The sequence below is a fragment of the Ceratotherium simum genome, chromosome 19 (genome assembly GCF_057802395.1).
Source record: "Ceratotherium simum simum isolate JZ-2026a chromosome 19, ASM5780239v1, whole genome shotgun sequence".
Lineage (NCBI taxonomy): Eukaryota > Metazoa > Chordata > Mammalia > Perissodactyla > Rhinocerotidae > Ceratotherium > Ceratotherium simum.
The window spans coordinates 50,406,021-50,423,654 of NC_141918.1; the positions used below are offsets into that span (position 1 = coordinate 50,406,021).

The window sequence follows — 17,634 nt, forward strand, 5'->3', positions numbered from 1 at the left end:
CAGCCACGAGAGGAAGCAGGCTCAACATCGTCAGAGCTTCTGATTTTTCTAAAGTTGCCGGGTATCTTCCCGTTTTCAGTATAATAATTAATTCAAATTCTAAAAAATACTGTTTGGGCCAAAAAGCAAAACCAAACTCTAGCTATGGTCTGCACGGCTCCAATCTGTCAATTCTGCCTCGCCCTTCTCCCCCTTTTGGGGCCATTGTTCGTCCTGAGGAAGATTCACCCTGAGCTAACACTGGCTGCTCATCTTCCTCTTTTCGTGTGCGAGCCGCCGCCACAGCATGGCCACTGATAGACACGTGGCGTAGGTCCACTCCTGGAACCGAACCCGGGCCGCTGAAGCAGAGCACACTGAACTCAACCACTAGCCACCAGGGCTGGCCCTTTCTGGGGTCATTTTTAATCCTCAATAACACTGAAAGAGAAAATACGCAGCATTTGTGAGTAAGGGATTAATAACCATAACAAATCTGTAAGCGATAAAAGACAAACATATGAACAGAAAAATGGACAAAGGACACAAATTAGCAATTCAAAGAAATGCAAATTGTGTGTGTGTGTGTGTATTTCAACCTTATTAGCAATGAAAAAAATATAATTAAAAAATGCTCTTTCCTTAAAATTAAAGAAAAGGAAGGTGGGGGGGGGGACGACACACAAATGCTCTTTCCTCACCAGATTGGCAAAGATTTCTTAAATATCTTATAATATCTAGCATTGCAAGGGTGCAGGGGAACAGGGATGCTCATAAACTGCTAGTGGGAGCCTAACTTTGTAGAACCTTTAAGGAGGGCAGTTTGGCAGTATGTCAAAAACTTTTGGTGGCACACCAATTTTAATTTTTAAAAATATTTGTCCTAGAGAAACAATGAAATTAATGCACAAAAACGTAGAGACAAGTGTAATCTTTGCAGCTGTATGTATGTGTAATTATAAAAACTGAGGAATAAATAAACTAAATGTCCATTAACAGGGGTCAAGTAAACCATCATACATCCATTCAATGGCTGCTGAAAAATGATGAGGTAATGACAAGGAATGTTATCTACAATGTCCTGTTAAGTGGAGAAAAAAAGCGGGATATATAAGAGAATCAACAGTATCAGCCTATACAGAGGTGTGAGTGAGGGTGTGAGTGAGTGTGTGTGAGCGTGTGACAGTGTGAGCTCACACATACACACACTGTGAAAAGAGATTATCCCTCTCTAGGAGCAGAGGAATGATAGGTTAACTTACATTTTCTACTATCTCTCCCTTTTTAAGAATTATAACCCCTTGCTTTTTTATTACCAGAAAAAAAATATATAGTCTCATTTGCAAAAACAACAGTCAGTAATGATTTTGTCCAAGAGCAAACCCTGGGAATGGGTGACTCCCCGGTGCGAATGTCCACACAGCAGCGGTGGCGTCCAGCCCCTCTTTTGTTGCGTGGTTCAAATACATTGTAACTGACTCACTGACAGCAGATTTATAAATGTTAAATTAGGGCCGACCCCATGGCTTAGCAGTTAAGTGCACGCGCTCCGCTGCTGGCAGCCCAGGTTCGGATCCCGGGCACATACCGCTTCTCCGGCCATGCTGAGGCTGCGTCCCACATACAGCAACCAGAAGAATGTGCAACTATGACATACAACTATGTACTGGGGCTTTGGGAAAAAAAAAAAAGGAGGAGGATTGGCAATACATGTTAGCTCAGAGCCGGTCTTCCTCAGCAAAAAGAGGAGGATTAGCATGGATGTTAGCTCAGGGCTGATCTTCCTCACAAAAAAATAAACAAATAAAACTGTTAAAAAATAAATAAATAAATAAATAAATGTTAAATTAGAACATTCCACAGCATTCCAGAGTGAAACTGGCTCCGCCTAAAACTCACCAAACCCAAATTCGCTTTTCATTTCTACGTAGAAGTCTTCATTTTAGGTTTGATGGATCTATGTCAAAAACTAAGCTGTAATAAAATGCTAACTTTAGGTATGAGACCTATACAACTGGGGAAACAGAGTAAAATAAAAATGCAATGCATTTGATATGCCTGAAAGATTCCTGGCACCTGACCTGAAAACAGTCATCTGGAAGTCAGGAGCTTTGTGCTTCTCCTTCAAGGACAGGGTGGTGCTTGGCAGGGCCCCCGGGTAGTGAATCGTGATCAGCCAGAGCTGGGTTCAGCCAACACGGTCCTCTTCTCCTGTCAAGTCACTCAGATAGCTGGTGCTAATTTCCTGTTTGGCTTGCGAGTTCATTTTGAAACCCTGAACACCACTCTGACTTTGAAATGTTGGTTTGAACACAACATGATCTTGTTTAGAAACTGGTGTGCAGGGACGCACAACAGCACAGAAAGTTCCACCACTGATTTAGACTTATTCATTGTGGGCTGGAGATTGGGACTCAGGGTACCTCTAACAGGTCCCAAGGAATGAGGGAGTTCCCAGGTTTTTAGTAATCACAGCACCAGCTCTGGAGGCTCTGTGAAACCTAACACGAGGTTCTCCATCTTCTCGGATGAAGACAGGCAGAGCCGACAGAAAAGCAAAAGCCACTATCACTGCGTTTTCAGCTTCCTGAAAGCACTCTCCATGTACAACCCCTGCTTCCTCAGCTTGCGACAGGGCTCTGCCCCTACTCCGTGACTGAAGGAGCTCTGACAGAGCCGCAAGCTGACTTCTGTACTAATGACGCAAAGGACACGTTCACTCGATGTCTCTGCCACATTTGATACTTGACTACTCTCTCCTCCTTGAAGTCATCTTTGCAGTTTTTCTAACGCCCTTTCCTCCCTGTTTTCTTCCTGTCTTCTGGCTCCTCCTCCTCCATCTCCTCTGCTCCCCAGGCCTCAACTCTCTGATCTGGCCCCGGGGAAACATCACTCTAACCAAAGGCTTCATCAGTAGACACATGTTTAAACGACCTTCACATCTCCGTCTCATGCTCAGAAGCCTGCTGTGTCCTCTCTCAAAGCTCTCAGCTACTTCCTGGACCTTTCCAAGCAGACACCTCATGTGCATCTCAAACAACATCTCCAGGACAGAAAATTCTAATTTTTATTTGACTCTTAAGAGCAAAAAAGGGTTCATGGCTGACTCTATACATTACAAAAAGTTCTTACAACCTGCCTTGGGAAAAAACCATTCTGTAAATTCTATTATGATCCCTGCTTTACAGATGGCAGAACTGAGGCACAGAGAGGTGAAATGACCCGCCCAGGCGGCATGACAACGCAGCAGGTTTGAACCCAGCAAACCCGCTATGCCAGACTTCCTCTTAACTCTCCGACTATCCAGTACATTTTCCACTAACCATGGTGTGTGTGCGTATGAGACAGGGCCTTACCAATTCACTCCCAAGCTTCCTCCACAACTCCTATGGCAGTAGCGCTCTCCTACAGTAGCACAGAACAAAAATACACCTTTGCTTCAAGAAAGCTAAGCAGAGAGGACTGGCCATGTTGCACGTGACATGTGAAAAACGAAACTCACGTATTCCACAACTGAAAGTACAGGGACCACCATCAACTCATTGGCTCAAGCCAGAAACCTGAGCGTTATCCGGGATCCTCCCCGGCTCCTGCACCTTCCCAAATTCACTAACTTCCAGACTCTCAGGCAAACAGTCATCAAGTCACAAGCCTTTACCTCCTTACCTTCTCTCAGATACATAAGGAGTAGCCCACAGCTTTTCAGGACACAGTTGGCCTCTTCAGCTTGGCTTACAAGCCTACAGCCCGGCCTCTGCGCTCTGCTCCACTCATCTCCCATCACTCTCCCACAAGTACCTGCAATCCAGCTGTACCTGGTTTTGCCCCGTTTCTCGAGTGTCAGGTTCACAGCTCCTGGTCCTGCCTGGAATGCCCCTTCCACACCTTTCTCCACTGAGCTAACTCCTACTCACCCTGAAGCTCGAATGAGAGGCCATCCTGACGCCCCAGCCAGATTTAGAGATCTCTCCTTTTTGTCCCCACCAAACTCAGTTCAGAACATATCATAAAACTTGAAACTCTATCCTGCCACCACTGCTGTACTGACTGTGAGTGCAGCCCTTGTTTGATTTGAAGTCTCCATGGTAAAACAGAGGATGACACCTAACTGGCACTCCACACTGTGTGTGCTGAACAAAGGAAGGAACAAAATGAACAAACGGATGAGGGGCCGCTCCTCCACCATCTCTTCCTTTGGTGCTTGCTGCTTTCAGATGAGCAGGCGCTCCATTTGCTTTTCTACCCCACATCCAAGATGGCTCAGGGAGTCGGGGAGGCTCATTTGAAGTCTGGTTCAGAGCGCTCACAGTGCCGACTGAAGCCGAGTCACCGCTCCCTCTCCTGGGGCTCATTCTCCCTGAGGCCACACAGACCACACCACTGGACTCCTCTCCCTCCTGGTCAGGACGGCTCAGGAACACCATCCCAGGGTGACAAGGTCAGTTACACTCTGTGTCCATCTGAGGGCTCGTAAATATGCATTTGGGATAAAGTGGCAGGAAGGAGTAATCCTTAGGAGAACATAAGTCACCAAGATTTAGTGAGCTATTCCTCTTAAGTGTGTGTTTTCTTTTTAACGGAGTCTGCACTTAGCTCCTCTCAGCCTCACAGCTGGCCAACACCCAGCTGAGAAGGCAGACTCGGGAGGCTCAGGCCTCCACAGGCAGCTCTTTGACCATCTTTCTGTTTGCCTGCACCTCTCCCTACTGTCGGTGCTTGATCAAAAGCTCAGAGCTACTCCAAAGGGAGAGGTCAGGTCAGGAGGAGAGCTTTTCACGTCTGAAAAAGGGGACTGGGGCAGATACATCACAAAAAGTTATTCTCTCTTTCGACGTTCAGGCACGGTCTGAGTCCTGCTCTTTGCCTCAGCCTACCTGCTGCCTCTGTGGGACCCTGGTAGGGCAGCCAGAGGGCAGCTGAAGCAATAGAAACACGCTCTGCCCAACCCGGACAGTCACCAGCAAAGGCAGCTGCAGCCAGCAGGGGGGTGGAGATGCTAAAATGACTTTGAGACCCTGAGGTAACTCCTATTCGTCCTTTAGATTTCAACTAAAACTTTGTTTCTCAAGTAACAGGTTAAATTTATAATTGTTCAAGTCCTCTATTTTGTTCTCTCCTATCACATCATTTTCATCAGAGCATTATCAGAGTTGCAATCACATTTTGTTTATTTGTTAATACTTACACCTCCCCTCCTGGAGTGGATTCTTCCCGAGGAAGCAACCATGCTTGTTTTGTCTACCCATTTGACAACCTGAATCCTCAATGCCTAGCACTACCCAACACATCTGGGTACTCATTAATTTTTTATGCTATTTTTTTTTTTTTTTTTTGGTGAGCAAGATTAGCCCTGAGCTGACATCCGTTGCCAATCCTCCCACTTTTTGCTGAGGAAGACCGGCCCTGGGCTAACATCCATGCCCATCTTCCTCCACTTTATACAGGACGCTGCCACAGTACGGCTTGACAAGCGGTGTGTCGGTCTGCCCCCAGGGATTCGAACCTGCGAACCCTGGGCCGCCGAAGTGGAGCGCACGAACTTAACCGCTACATCAGCGGGCCAGCCCCTCATTAATACTTTTTGAATGGATGAATGACTCTTTCCAAATTTATCTAGTTTTCTCACCTTATATGTGAACTTACACTTCAACTTCCTAAATCTGTTTAACAACGCTGCTTATAAAAGATGGCCTCTGAGACAGGCAAAGGGCAAAGGCTGAGTGTGTGTGTCCACTGCAAAAATGAATACAAGGTGCCAGGAAGAACTGATATAACTAATTCATTTTAATTTATTAAAACGCCATAAACGAAGGTGGGGGTGTTGGTAATGTTCACGGTCTTCACTAATTTTTGTCTTATGTTCCTGATTAAGTAACTGATGCATAGAATTTAGGGGAGAAATAGACAGTATTTTTACTTTTGTATAACACTCAATTTTCTCACTTATATCTTATATCCTAAAAGTAAGTCCTATGAGTTAAGAAGGGTAGATTGTACCAGCCCCTTTGACTTGCTCAGTGTCACATAGTTTGAGATCTGGCAAGATTAAAACACAGCACTTGATCTTCTGACTCCTAGCTAAGAATGTTCTCAGCCTTGCATATAACACCACATTTATTCAGGTAAAAAGATATTGTGCTTGTGCTAAAATTTTAAATGATTTCCGCTTGTTGGCACTTTGTATACCTTGTGTGGGAAACAGCATCTAAAATATAAAGAGTAAGGGTGCTGAATATAAGACCAATACTGAAAAGTCAATTGTATCTCCCTATACCAGCAACAGCTAGAAAAGATTTATAAGATCTCTTTTGGGTAAAATATTATACAATTTTATTGAAAGACATTAAAGACGACCTATATAAATGGAGAGAGATGTTTTATGTTTGTGGAAAAGAAGGCTTAATATCATAAAGATGTAATTCTCACCATACTGAGCTACAGAGTGGATACAATTCCAATTAAAATACCACAGAGTGTATCTTAGAACCTAACAATCTTTTTTTTTTTTAATAATTTTATTTATTTATTTTTTCCCCCAAAGCTCCAGTAGATAGTTGTATGTCATAGCTGCACATCCTCCTAGTTGCTGTATGTGGGACGCGGCCCCAGCATGGCCGGAGAAGCAGTGTGTCCGTGCGCGCCCGGGATCCAAACCCGGGCCGCCAGCAGCGGAGCACACGCACTTAACCGCTAAACCACAGGGCCAGCCCAGAATCTAATAATCTGATTCAGAAATTTATATGGAACAGAAAGAGCCCAAAATAGCCAAGACACTCCTGAAAAAAAAAGAACACAACTGAGGAGACACGTCCTGCCAGATTATCAAGACTCATTTTGAAGTTAGAGTAACTTAGACAGTATGGCATTGGAGAAGGGACAGACACATGGACAAACGGAAATGAGGGTCAAACACACCCACGCACGTGAGAAACTTGATATGTGACCTGCAGACTAGAGGGGGAAAAGACAGGCTCTTTGATAAACAGTGCTGGAACGCTGGCTACTCCTATAGGAAACAAACGGATCCTTGTTTCTCATCACACAGAAAAAACAATTTCTGATGGATTCAGGATTGATATATGAAAGGCAACACTAAAATTTATGGATCAAAAATATCTTCAACACCTCAGAGTATGGAAAGGGCATAAGCCATAAAGGAGAGCTTGATAATTCAACTATATTAACTATATTAATAACTACATTCTATATATTAATAACTATATTGAGCTATATTAATAACAAAAGACCAACCACAAACCTGAAGATATTTGCAACACATGAAATTGACCAAGGAATATTATCTGAATCTATTAAGAATCAATAAGAACGAGAAAGAAATAAAGTCAGAGGTCATTTCATGTCTATCAGACTGGCAAAAATTAAGAAGTCAGAGGGGAGGCTGTGCAACGGCAGGCCCCCCCACTCTCTGCGACGGAAAAGCTCCTGGCCTGGCCTCAAGGTGGAAAATGTGCATCCTGTGACTGCCATTCCAGTGGGGTATCTATGTATCGACAAATCAGCGTACAGATCGTTTAAAAAACAAAAAAGCAATCTTAGTATGTGTGCTGTGTGATAAAACCTACGTTTTAAAACCCTTATATGTACATAATTATGAACATTTAAGAATTCCTTAGCACAACTTTTAATGCCTATATTTAGTCAGCACACGGATGCAGCATTATGTATAACCAATCCCTACGTTGGCCATTTAGACTGTTCCCAACTTTTCGCTAGTATATATAAAAATGTGAGGGCCGGCCCCGAGGCTTAGCGGTTAAGTGCAGGCGCTCCGCTGCTGGCGGCCCGGGGTTCGGATCCCGGGCGCGCACCAACGCACCACTTCTCCGGCCATGCTGAGGCCACGTCTCACATACAGCAACTAGAAGGATGTGCACCTATGACATACAACCATCTACTGGGGCTTTGGGGGAAAAATAAATAAATAAAATTAAAATAAAAAATGTGATACTCGTAGATAAATCTTTGTATACATTTCTAATTATTTAAGATAAATTCTTAACATTAGTTTAAATCGTAGGCACGTTTAATGTCAGTTTTTGCCCAATTGTCCTCCAAGAAATATTACTAATTTTTCAGCAGCACATGAGTATATTTTTCCTCCTATAACCTCCCTAACACTGGCTAAAAACATAAACTTTGCCAGATTTATAAGTGAAAACTTGTACACCGAATTTTTAATTGGTATTGATTTAAGCAACAACGAGGCGGCGCATTTTCTGTTTATCCTCCACTTCGTTTCTATGTGGTTTACTTGCATAATCCTCTGCCCATTTTTCTACTTAAGTCTGAAAGTTTTTGATGACACATAGTTCTTAACATATTCAGGGTATGAATCCTTTTTCTGCCAGGCATATTAAACTTTGTCATTTATCCTTTACTTTTGTTTTTGTTGATTTGATTAAAGTTTTAAATTTTTATATAGTCAAAGCAACCTTTTTCTTTATGGTTCATTCTCTGATATACAATTCTTAACATCTGTATTTAAAGGATTTAACTCATCTCCCCTTTGTCTTCCCTACAATATCTCTCATTTAAGTGAAAGCAAGAGCACCTTCCTCAAACGGTCACTGTGAACATTAATAAGATAACTTACACTAACGTGTTTTATAAACAGTAAAGCAACATAAAAAGGTCAATTATCAGCAGCTCTCAACACATGGCAGTTATGAACACCACACGCCCGTCGGTCGACAGTTTACAATTATATGCAGGTGACATGAGCAGATCTATCTGGGGACAATGAAGTCTGAAAAATCAAACAGACTACAGCAGCTATACAGACGCAGTGACGCAGAAGTGCATTTCACGTCCCCGGGCAGGTTCGGGAGCATGGAACAGTCGAGAGAAGGGCCCCAGACGACGCAGGCTCTTACCTCACTTAGTCTTCCCCTTCCTCCAGCTCGGTCTCTTTGTGCACCACCACTCTCGTGACCGACATGTCGGGGTGCTGCTCTCTGGCTTCCCTGATCGCCTGGGCCAGCGCCTGCCAGGGTCGGGAGAGAGCACCGTGAGTGGACAAACAGGCTCCTTCTTGGGACGCAAAACACGGACACTGATCAACTGGGATTCCACCTCAAGCCAACACGGCCTCACTGCTTTATTTGAGGAAGCAGGAAGATGTGAAATGGGCTCAGGGTTCATTGTAGAGAATGCTTCTCATTCCCCCACATTTGCCATTCCTCTAGCCCATTTTCAAATAACGATACATGTAGAAGGAACAGGCAGGCTCTGAACCCCACCCCTGCACTCACCGCGAGACTTGGAGAAAACAACTCCTCTCTGACCTTGGTACTCACCTGTAACCTGAGACTACCGCTGAGGTTGTAAAGGTCATTTCAAGCTCCACTGTACAGACTGTGGGAATGATGTAAGGCCTCCAGCAGTCTCTGACCTACACACTCCAGTGACACCTGCTCAAACCCCTGGGTGCAGGCCCAGGCCTTGCTCGTCCTCGCCCTCTGAAGCTCTCAGTAACTGTCTGAGGTAAAACGTTTGTTGAACTAAAATGTTGCAGGAAAAATATCTATAAATTTCTAGGGCAGAGAACAAGTAGAACTGTTGGCAGCAACAAGGATGACACATAATCAGGAAAGCAGAAGACCAGAGATAGACTGATCTTCAGATTATAAAGTACACCTCTCTACTCTACAGCCGAAAACACCGAAGGTGCCAAGGTTAATGAGTCTTTCTCCAGGCCATCCTGCTGCTGGGCTGTGGGGCCGGAGAAGGACTGGGTGGCCCTCCACTGGTTCCTGGGCCCTTCCCGGGACCAGGATGTGAGAAGCAGACAGTTCCTCTGTGTTTTATCACAGAGTAAATTGTATTGTGGAAGGTGGAACGATCTTATTTTTCAGAGGGGAAACATGTTTAAAGAGGTCTTGGGGAGAAAGTGAAAGAAAACAACAAAGAACAACACTCAAAATCTAGGAAAGAACTCTAAAACAAGAAAGAAATTCTTCTCAGACAGACAGCACCATATCTCATAAGGAAACCATGCATTTGAAAGCAACAGCACTGCTTTTCCCTGTTCCTCTGTCACCTGCCTAAGCGGACAACTGCATTTCTTGTTTGCACTACCCTTTCTGTCAGCTGGAAGGATATGGAGCAAAAGCCTCATTCCGCAAAAAAAAAAGGTAAAGCTACAAAACAAGAAAGCATCTTTACACTAAAAATTTTTTACACAGAAGCTTGGAAGACACTTGAGGGTGTCCCCACATTTCCATTGGGGAACAAACTCTGGTGGCCTACCTGTGTCTGAATAAGAGAGAACACAGATAGGGGGCCCTTCAGTGTGGGGGAGGCACACTGTTTGGGGTGGGGGGGGGCAGGAAGGCTGGAGGAGCAGGGAAGAGCGGGGACCTCATCTCAGAGAAGGTCAGAAAGTGCTCCCGTGTACTGACCGCAATGCGGACACAGAAGGGCGACGAAGTACAGTAGAGTGGCTCTAAACTGGTTTGTGTGTTCAGAGGGAGGCAGGGATTGGAATGACCAAAACTGCCTCCTCTGTGTTGGGTTGTGGAATCCAATATGGGAAAGGCCAGCTCTGATGGGGGCCAAAAGTAGCTACAGACAACTTATCAGATACTTTGAAAGTACGTTCATTACAAAGATCTGCCTACATTAAACCAGGGCAATTACTCAAGAGAAAACAGAAATGATGCCCGAGGGAAGGCACCACGTCTGAAACACGCTTTAATTAGCAGAAAAGTAGGGAAAACCAAAAACTGCTATAATCATCTTCAAACACATTTGAACTCAGTGTGCCATTAGTTCCTTTCATTCCATAATATCCGTACATGAAATTAAATACTGGAAAATGTTAATTTATTATAGCAGCAATAAAGATGGTGAGAAAACTACCACATCCCACTGACAGATTGAGAAGTTACCTTATTAGAAAGAAATACACTCTGAGGAGTGAGTGCAGGGCCATTTGGACCCCCTGGTATGGAGCTGAGAGTGTCATGACTTCGCAGGGTGCCGGACCTGCCAAGCAAGTTCCTATAAAAGCAGGCCTCTCTAGTTTGCCAACACACAAGAGACTCCTTTTTTTCTATCCTGTTCAGATGAAGGGTTTCCTTCCATTATTAAAATTCCCTTCATGTAGGCAAGGAACTGAAAGAGGTGTCAAGGATGGTAAAGCCACTACATGATCAACATCAGTTTTTGGCAGGAAAGTGACTTCTCTCCTTTAATTTTAAATGGTTCTGTCATCTCATTGCAGGCTGGAGGGAGAAAGTGAACTAACTCATCATGAGCTTCTGGTGACAAGCACAGCAGAAGCCACAATTACATTTACTCAAAAAAGTTCACGGCACCTTATAATTAAACACGAAAAAGTTAAATATCTATTCTCTCCATTGGATATGTAACCTCAGTTTTCAAACGGGCTGAAGCACAACACCCTACAGACAAGGTGCATGTCCTCCGTGACAGTCAAAGCTGCGGCGGCGTCACGACTCCTTCCTAACGTCAGAGTCAGGAATATGTTATTTCGGTACTTACACTTCAGCCTGTGTTTTTAATATTTGCCCTTCAGAACTAACTAGCTTTGAGTCTTCAAGTCAAACAGGCCCAAAAGACAAAAGAACGTACCTAAAATAAAACCTGAGGGTAATCCCTCAAGGGACAAAGTGGCAATTGAAAGCCTGAAAGGGCACAGGTTCAGTGGAAGGAGAGGGTAGAAGAAACAAGGGCTGGGAGGAGACCCCGATTTCCACTTTCCATCATGCCCAAGAAGGTGGGCTCCTGCCAGCACCCTGTAGGAATTCAAGAAAGCACCCTGTAGGAATTCAAGAAATGCTAGCTGAGCGAAGAGTCCCAGAGGAAACAAGCGTACGTAAGAACAGAGTTTGCTCCAACTTAAGGTCAGAGGAACTCAAAACCGTCCCAGTGAAGAGAAGCAGAGTAAATCTTCCATATGGGAAAGTGGAGGCTTGGTCTGCACGTCGGGAATTCATTTCCCAGTGGTGAACAAGCACACGTACTCGTCATTGTGGGAGATCAAGATTTGGCCATCCTAAAATATATCTCTTTACCTTGATTGTTTTCTCTGAGGGACATTTGACCTCCCCGACTAACTGCCTAAAGAATTTGACATGGTGGCTCCTTCCTGGAACAGATCTATCATGATGGCTGCAAAGATAATGTAGGATAAATGTTACAATAGGAAAGACACCAACAAGCCCATCTTATCTGAAGTTCTGTCTCTCTGGCCACATTCTCTGGATGGCCCTGCAAGGAGTTGCCAGATAAACATTTACATTTATAAGGGAAATCTCCATTTGTAAAGGTATCTCCCTCTCTGTTTTGGGAAGAGGGGGGGATGGCCTCATTTCTAGAGAAATGAGACTTATTAATGTGGAAGGTGAGGCCTTAAATCTGCATAATAACCTTACTCTTGTTTACTGTGCTTTAGCGGTAATCTCCTATAGCTGACTCCCCCCACCCCCAAAATCCTCCTTTGTCATTGGCTGAACATGGTATTTAAGACGAGAATTTCTGCTACTGTGTTGAGAAACGCAGTGTCCTTGCTTTCTCCCATGTATACATGTTATTAAACTTGGTATTATTTTCTCCTGCTAACCTGTCTTGTTAATTATTTGGCCAGCCATAAGAACCTGAAGGAAAAGGGCAGAGGGAGATTCTCTCCCTCTCCCGACATCATCTACTGCGAATCTCTACTACTAAGTCAAAATTCAGAGTCAGGGTAATCCTTTAACCTCTAATAACTCTCAGGGAATTTAAAAAGTCCATTACGAAATATGTAAGTAATATGTTTACAGAGGTTTAAAAAAAAGTAATTTTCTTTTTAGGCATAGAAGAAAATCTATTTCTCTTTGGTCACATGTAGTGAGCCTTTCTTAAACGAGAAATTTTATTCTCTAAAATTCTCTTCTCTCAGTTTGGTATTGTGTTCAAAGCTAGGTAACCATCATTTGCTCCAACTCCCCAGCTGAGAGGGTCAACGAACATTTCTTTTCCTTTTCTTCAAGCTGTTGTAAAAGGAAAACAGCTTGGTCTCCTTTAAAGCCAAATTAAAATCACTTGGAAAATAACAAAACAAAAAATTCTCATCACCACTTGGGACCACAGTCTAAAATTAAACGGTGCTCTAGAAATCTCCAGCAGTTCCATTCATCACCTGCTTTTGAAAACCACACATTCTGCTCAACTTCACATTAAAATGAAGCACGATTCTCTTACAAGTTTTTTCTGAATACATGTAAATTTTCACTCTGTAAGAGACTTTAGATCACCTTCCCCCAGCCCTCAACAGCAGTAATAACTAGTGAGGAACATCTAGTGTTAAACAGCCCAACTTCTCTAATGCTACTGCAGACACACGTGCTAAGTTCCTAAAAGTAGGCAGACGTCAAACTGCACAGCTTTTCTTATTTTTTGGAAGCCAGTGTCATTAAAATGCCATTCATTTTTTCATATTAGATGACCTGCCTTTAAACTAGGCCCATACAAATAACTAAGGGTTGCCAGGAATCCTCTAGATTATTTTGACCCCAAAGTGCATGCAAAGCCAGCAGGAAATCAACAGCAATCCCTGTTTTATGCTGACTCAGTGTTAGGAAGGCTGAAGGGACCGGTTGTGTGTAGGCTGTGAAGTGCCCCTATGCTTAGAAGGTGGTTTCATCCAGGAGGTGACAGGAGAAGGGCTTTGACACAGGGTGTGACATGACGACAGATTTGAAACCTAGAAAATAAACACGGTCATCTCAGAACCAGAACCTCAGGTCCTTACCTGGTCATGATCAATATCTGCGTCGCCTGTGATCACGATGCGTTTCTCAATTCTTGTTTCAGATATTCCACCTTTTACAGTCTGAAGGTCATACAGAAAGAGGAGGAGGAGGAAAACAGCATCATTAAAGCACGTTTACACACAATCGGAGACAACAGAGATGGAGCACACCTAGACCTTCTAATCACTGTAAGGCAATGTATACTGACTGGGGAAGACTGATGTTCTAGAAACTTTCTTTTTAAGCTAATAGACTCCTATTGTTCAGGTTGTGGCATCCATAAGTATTTCTAAACTGAAAGCAATCTTAAAACTAATTTATCAAGATTCAAGTGAGATTAAGACGGGGCAGATGCCAGTTACTCCAAATAGCTCCACTGGGCCATTCCAAGATTATTCCGTTACAATTCCGAGATTATTCACTCCCAACTGGCCGATTTTTGAAAAGAAGAGAGGAAAGAAGAAATAATTGTTTGGTTTATGTAGAGTTACAAGGAATCCTAACGATTTAGGTATCTGGTTTAGGCTTAGGAAATTGCTTGATGTCATAGTTTTCACGGCTCGATTCTTGTCATACAAATCCTTTTGGTGATTTTGTTCATTTGGTTTAGCACAATAATAAGAAAAGAGGACTTGGATTTGGTTTAAGATATATATGATGGGGGAGGGTGATATAAAGATTCTCGGTCAACGTGTGATTTGATTACGGCTCCTGCATGTAGCTGTGCATGCGGATGTGGAGCATGGCTGAACACAGGCTGCTCCAGGGGACCCGGGGCAGGAGGTCCTTGGTGAACTGTGCAGAATTACTGGCTTAGAGCAGGTGATAGAGCCTGGCGTCTGACAGAGGCTGAAGAAATCATACAGCTGTGACATTCTAAACCATGGGCAAATACCACCCAGTCCCGAGAAAGCACACACCCAACCTCTACGACTCTGATAAACTACACACTAAGTCACAAGTGATGGCTCTTTGCTGTAAGAAACAAGGCTTACCACTAGCCTTAATAACTGAATACACTTTAAAAAGAGCACCAATACCATCTTGCATTTATGTAGCATTTTTAATTTACACAGTTTTTGTTGAAATATGGGGTGAGGAGGGCACAGGGACACATTTAAGACCTTCAAGCACTAAGCAAATGTGAGAGGTAAAAACAGAAGGAAATACTGGCAAACAATGCTGGAGGTAGAAATCTGATGACGGCAGCACGCATGAGAATCACCCAGAGAGCTTCCTAAACACTCCCAGGGTTTCAGTGGGTCTGGAGTGGGGCCTCGGTACTAACGAGGCCCCAGGTGAGGCTGCTGCTGCTCATACAGGTACCACACTTTGAGAATCACTGGTCATCTGGTGTTAAACATTTAGAGAATGACCTGGAAAAATGCCCCAAATCAACATACCAGTATCTTAAATCAATAAGAGTAAATTTACGTTATTTGAACAAGTTGTTGAAAATTGGGAATGATGGTCTTCATCCGCTTGCTTCAGTCAGGAGGGCTCGTCTGTACTTTTAGCACATTCTCTCTGCTCCTGTAGCTGTCTTAGGCATAGCTATTCATAACATATTTTTACCCATTTGTACTCTACAAAATTGCAATTTGGTTTAAATATGTTTGTCAGTGGTGCCCAATTTCTCGGCTACTTTAAATCCAGGCATTTTTATTCCACTGGCACTGTCTGTATATTACTGTGAAGTGTGTATAGGAACAAAGAAACAATTCAGAAAAGATCCTGTTTGTACCATTCTCGCCCGAGGATTCCCTGGATTGCTTTACCTTGGTGATGTGTGTGGTTGTCGTTGTTGACACGGACTCAGATGTGATGGTTTGTGCAGTCAGTAACGTGCCCGAGTCACCACCAGCCCCGCCATCAATCTTTGGATAGTTGGGGAAAAAATACAAAGTAATGCTTAACTTCCATTATGTAGTCAGAGAAGACCCCTCCCCATCGAATACGCATCTTTCAAAACCTCTGCAGCTGGCAGGAGCTGTTCTCTGCCTATCCTTTGCATGTCTGTGTTGGTCATTTACTGACCAGGAGACTGGCTGGCATTTAAACTGAGTAAAGTAAAGGCTAAACGCACGTGGAGAAGCAAACCCCGTGGGGAGAGAGAAAAGGAAGAAGGGAAGTAGAAGGTGTGACTGAACGTTACAAGGGGGTCATGAGCGAATCTGAGGAAGGCCGTCTGCAGAAGCTGGAGCAAGAAACCAGGGAACCAGGCAGGAAAGAGCACACGGTGACTAGAAGCACTGAGTTTGTTTTTTAAGCACAGGTAGGTAAGAACAGACAAATGTTTTTTCAGATTACAAAGCAACAGAACTTGACGAGGACAAACTTAACATGGGTGATTTGGCTATTTGCTTATCTCTAATCGATTTTTAAAAATGACATATATAAAATATATCACACAGATAAAATCATATATGAATCCCACGCATATCTCTAAATAGGTTTCAACTTGTTTGCTTTGATACTAGAAAAGGTAGAAAGTTCTAGAATTCACCGGGGGAAATAATGAAGCAAATTAATAGCCCAACAGTTTACGTTAAGATCACCAAACATACTTGTCTCCTGTTTCTTGACATGGACACAGGAAATAATGGGAAGGTCGAGAGCCTTTCTTAAGAAAAGAGAAAATCTCTCTCGATTTGGGGTCATGCACCTGTATTTCTTTACGAGGGCACTTACCACGATACAGACACATGAGCACACGCTCTCCCACCACCCTGGTTCATAGGAAACCTGCTGGTGCTTATGTGGGCTCTATGCACACACATGGTTAGCATATCTAAACTAACGTTGAGGAATGTTTAACATATACACACATTCAACCTTTTAAAAAGTATTTCGCAAAGGCAATAATCTGCCATCCTCCACCATGGTACAATCCTATAGAACACTAAATTTCTCAGTCAAGAAAACAGTTGTACAAATTTCTAAACTGTTCAATTTTGAAATGGTGACTACCTTCCCCCTTTTTTTACCCTTAAGGTTGGACATCTTAATGCTTATTTCAAATCTTTACAGAATCAATGTCTGAACATGTAAAATCAAACACACAAATCCAATCATTTAGACTCACAGGATCACATTTACATAAGAACGACGAAATACATTTCCAGAAAATAACTGCAGGTGAAGGAGAAGCACAGACCTGTGTGTGCACATGTGTGTGTACTTGCAAGCAAGAGTGAGCTGACTGGATCTGTCTTCATGGAGTCAGAAGGGGAAAAAAGCCTGAATTCTACTACTCCACAAATTACATCAGATCCAGTAAACTCTGTCAGATGATCTGCTTCCCAAGTGTACACAAACGTTCCTGGATACACCAAGCCAGAAATGGTTTATAATAATCCGAACAAGGTTGGTGCTGCCTGTTCTATATAATCATAGGTGTGCCTTCCCCTGTAATTACTGGGTCACCAATGTGACTGCAGCTCTCTGTCTCAATCTAAGAAGCAACACAGCAAGTCATGTTGTTGAAGCACAATTATAACATGGATAAAAAGCTACGTCAAAGTCAGAAACATGTAAACCGGGAGAAGACGGAATGAAAATAGAAACAGACTAAGTAAAAAAGAACTCAACCAGCCCGAGTCCAGAGCGTCTGTACCTGTGGAGACTCATATGTGATGGTTTTGGTCTCCGTTTGGACAATAGGGACTTCCTTGGTGGAGATTTCTGTCCTTTGTGAGGCATCAGAAATTGTTACCATCTCTGTTTTTACCACTGGTGGCTGAGGCGGAAAGGAAGGGAAAAATAAATTCTAGAGGCAATGACGTACAAGTGTTTAATGGAGCCTTCAAACATCACTGTCAGAAATATATCCAAACACACACTCATACACAAAAGAAAAGAGTGAAAGCAAATGATC

General features: G+C 43.3%; 1 protein-coding gene across 21 annotated transcripts in view; it reads right to left on the bottom strand.

Annotated features, from left to right (window-relative positions):
* EPB41L2 (erythrocyte membrane protein band 4.1 like 2) overlaps window positions 1–17,634 on the bottom strand; it is a 213,617-nt gene that overhangs the window by 14,067 nt on the left and 181,916 nt on the right. For 19 of the 21 annotated variants that reach the window (XM_087444098.1, XM_087444106.1, XM_087444101.1 and 16 more), the window contains 4 exons: window positions 17,374–17,496; window positions 15,536–15,634; window positions 13,757–13,837; window positions 8,874–8,983 (listed from right to left, as the gene is read on the bottom strand). In XM_087444098.1, the coding sequence (XP_087300224.1) occupies window positions 8,879–8,983; window positions 13,757–13,837; window positions 15,536–15,634; window positions 17,374–17,496 (408 nt within the window). In that variant the 3' untranslated portion in view covers window positions 8,874–8,878. The remainder of the gene's footprint in view (window positions 1–8,873; window positions 8,984–13,756; window positions 13,838–15,535; window positions 15,635–17,373; window positions 17,497–17,634) is intronic. The other 2 variants (XM_087444103.1, XM_087444115.1) reach the window with 1 other exon arrangement.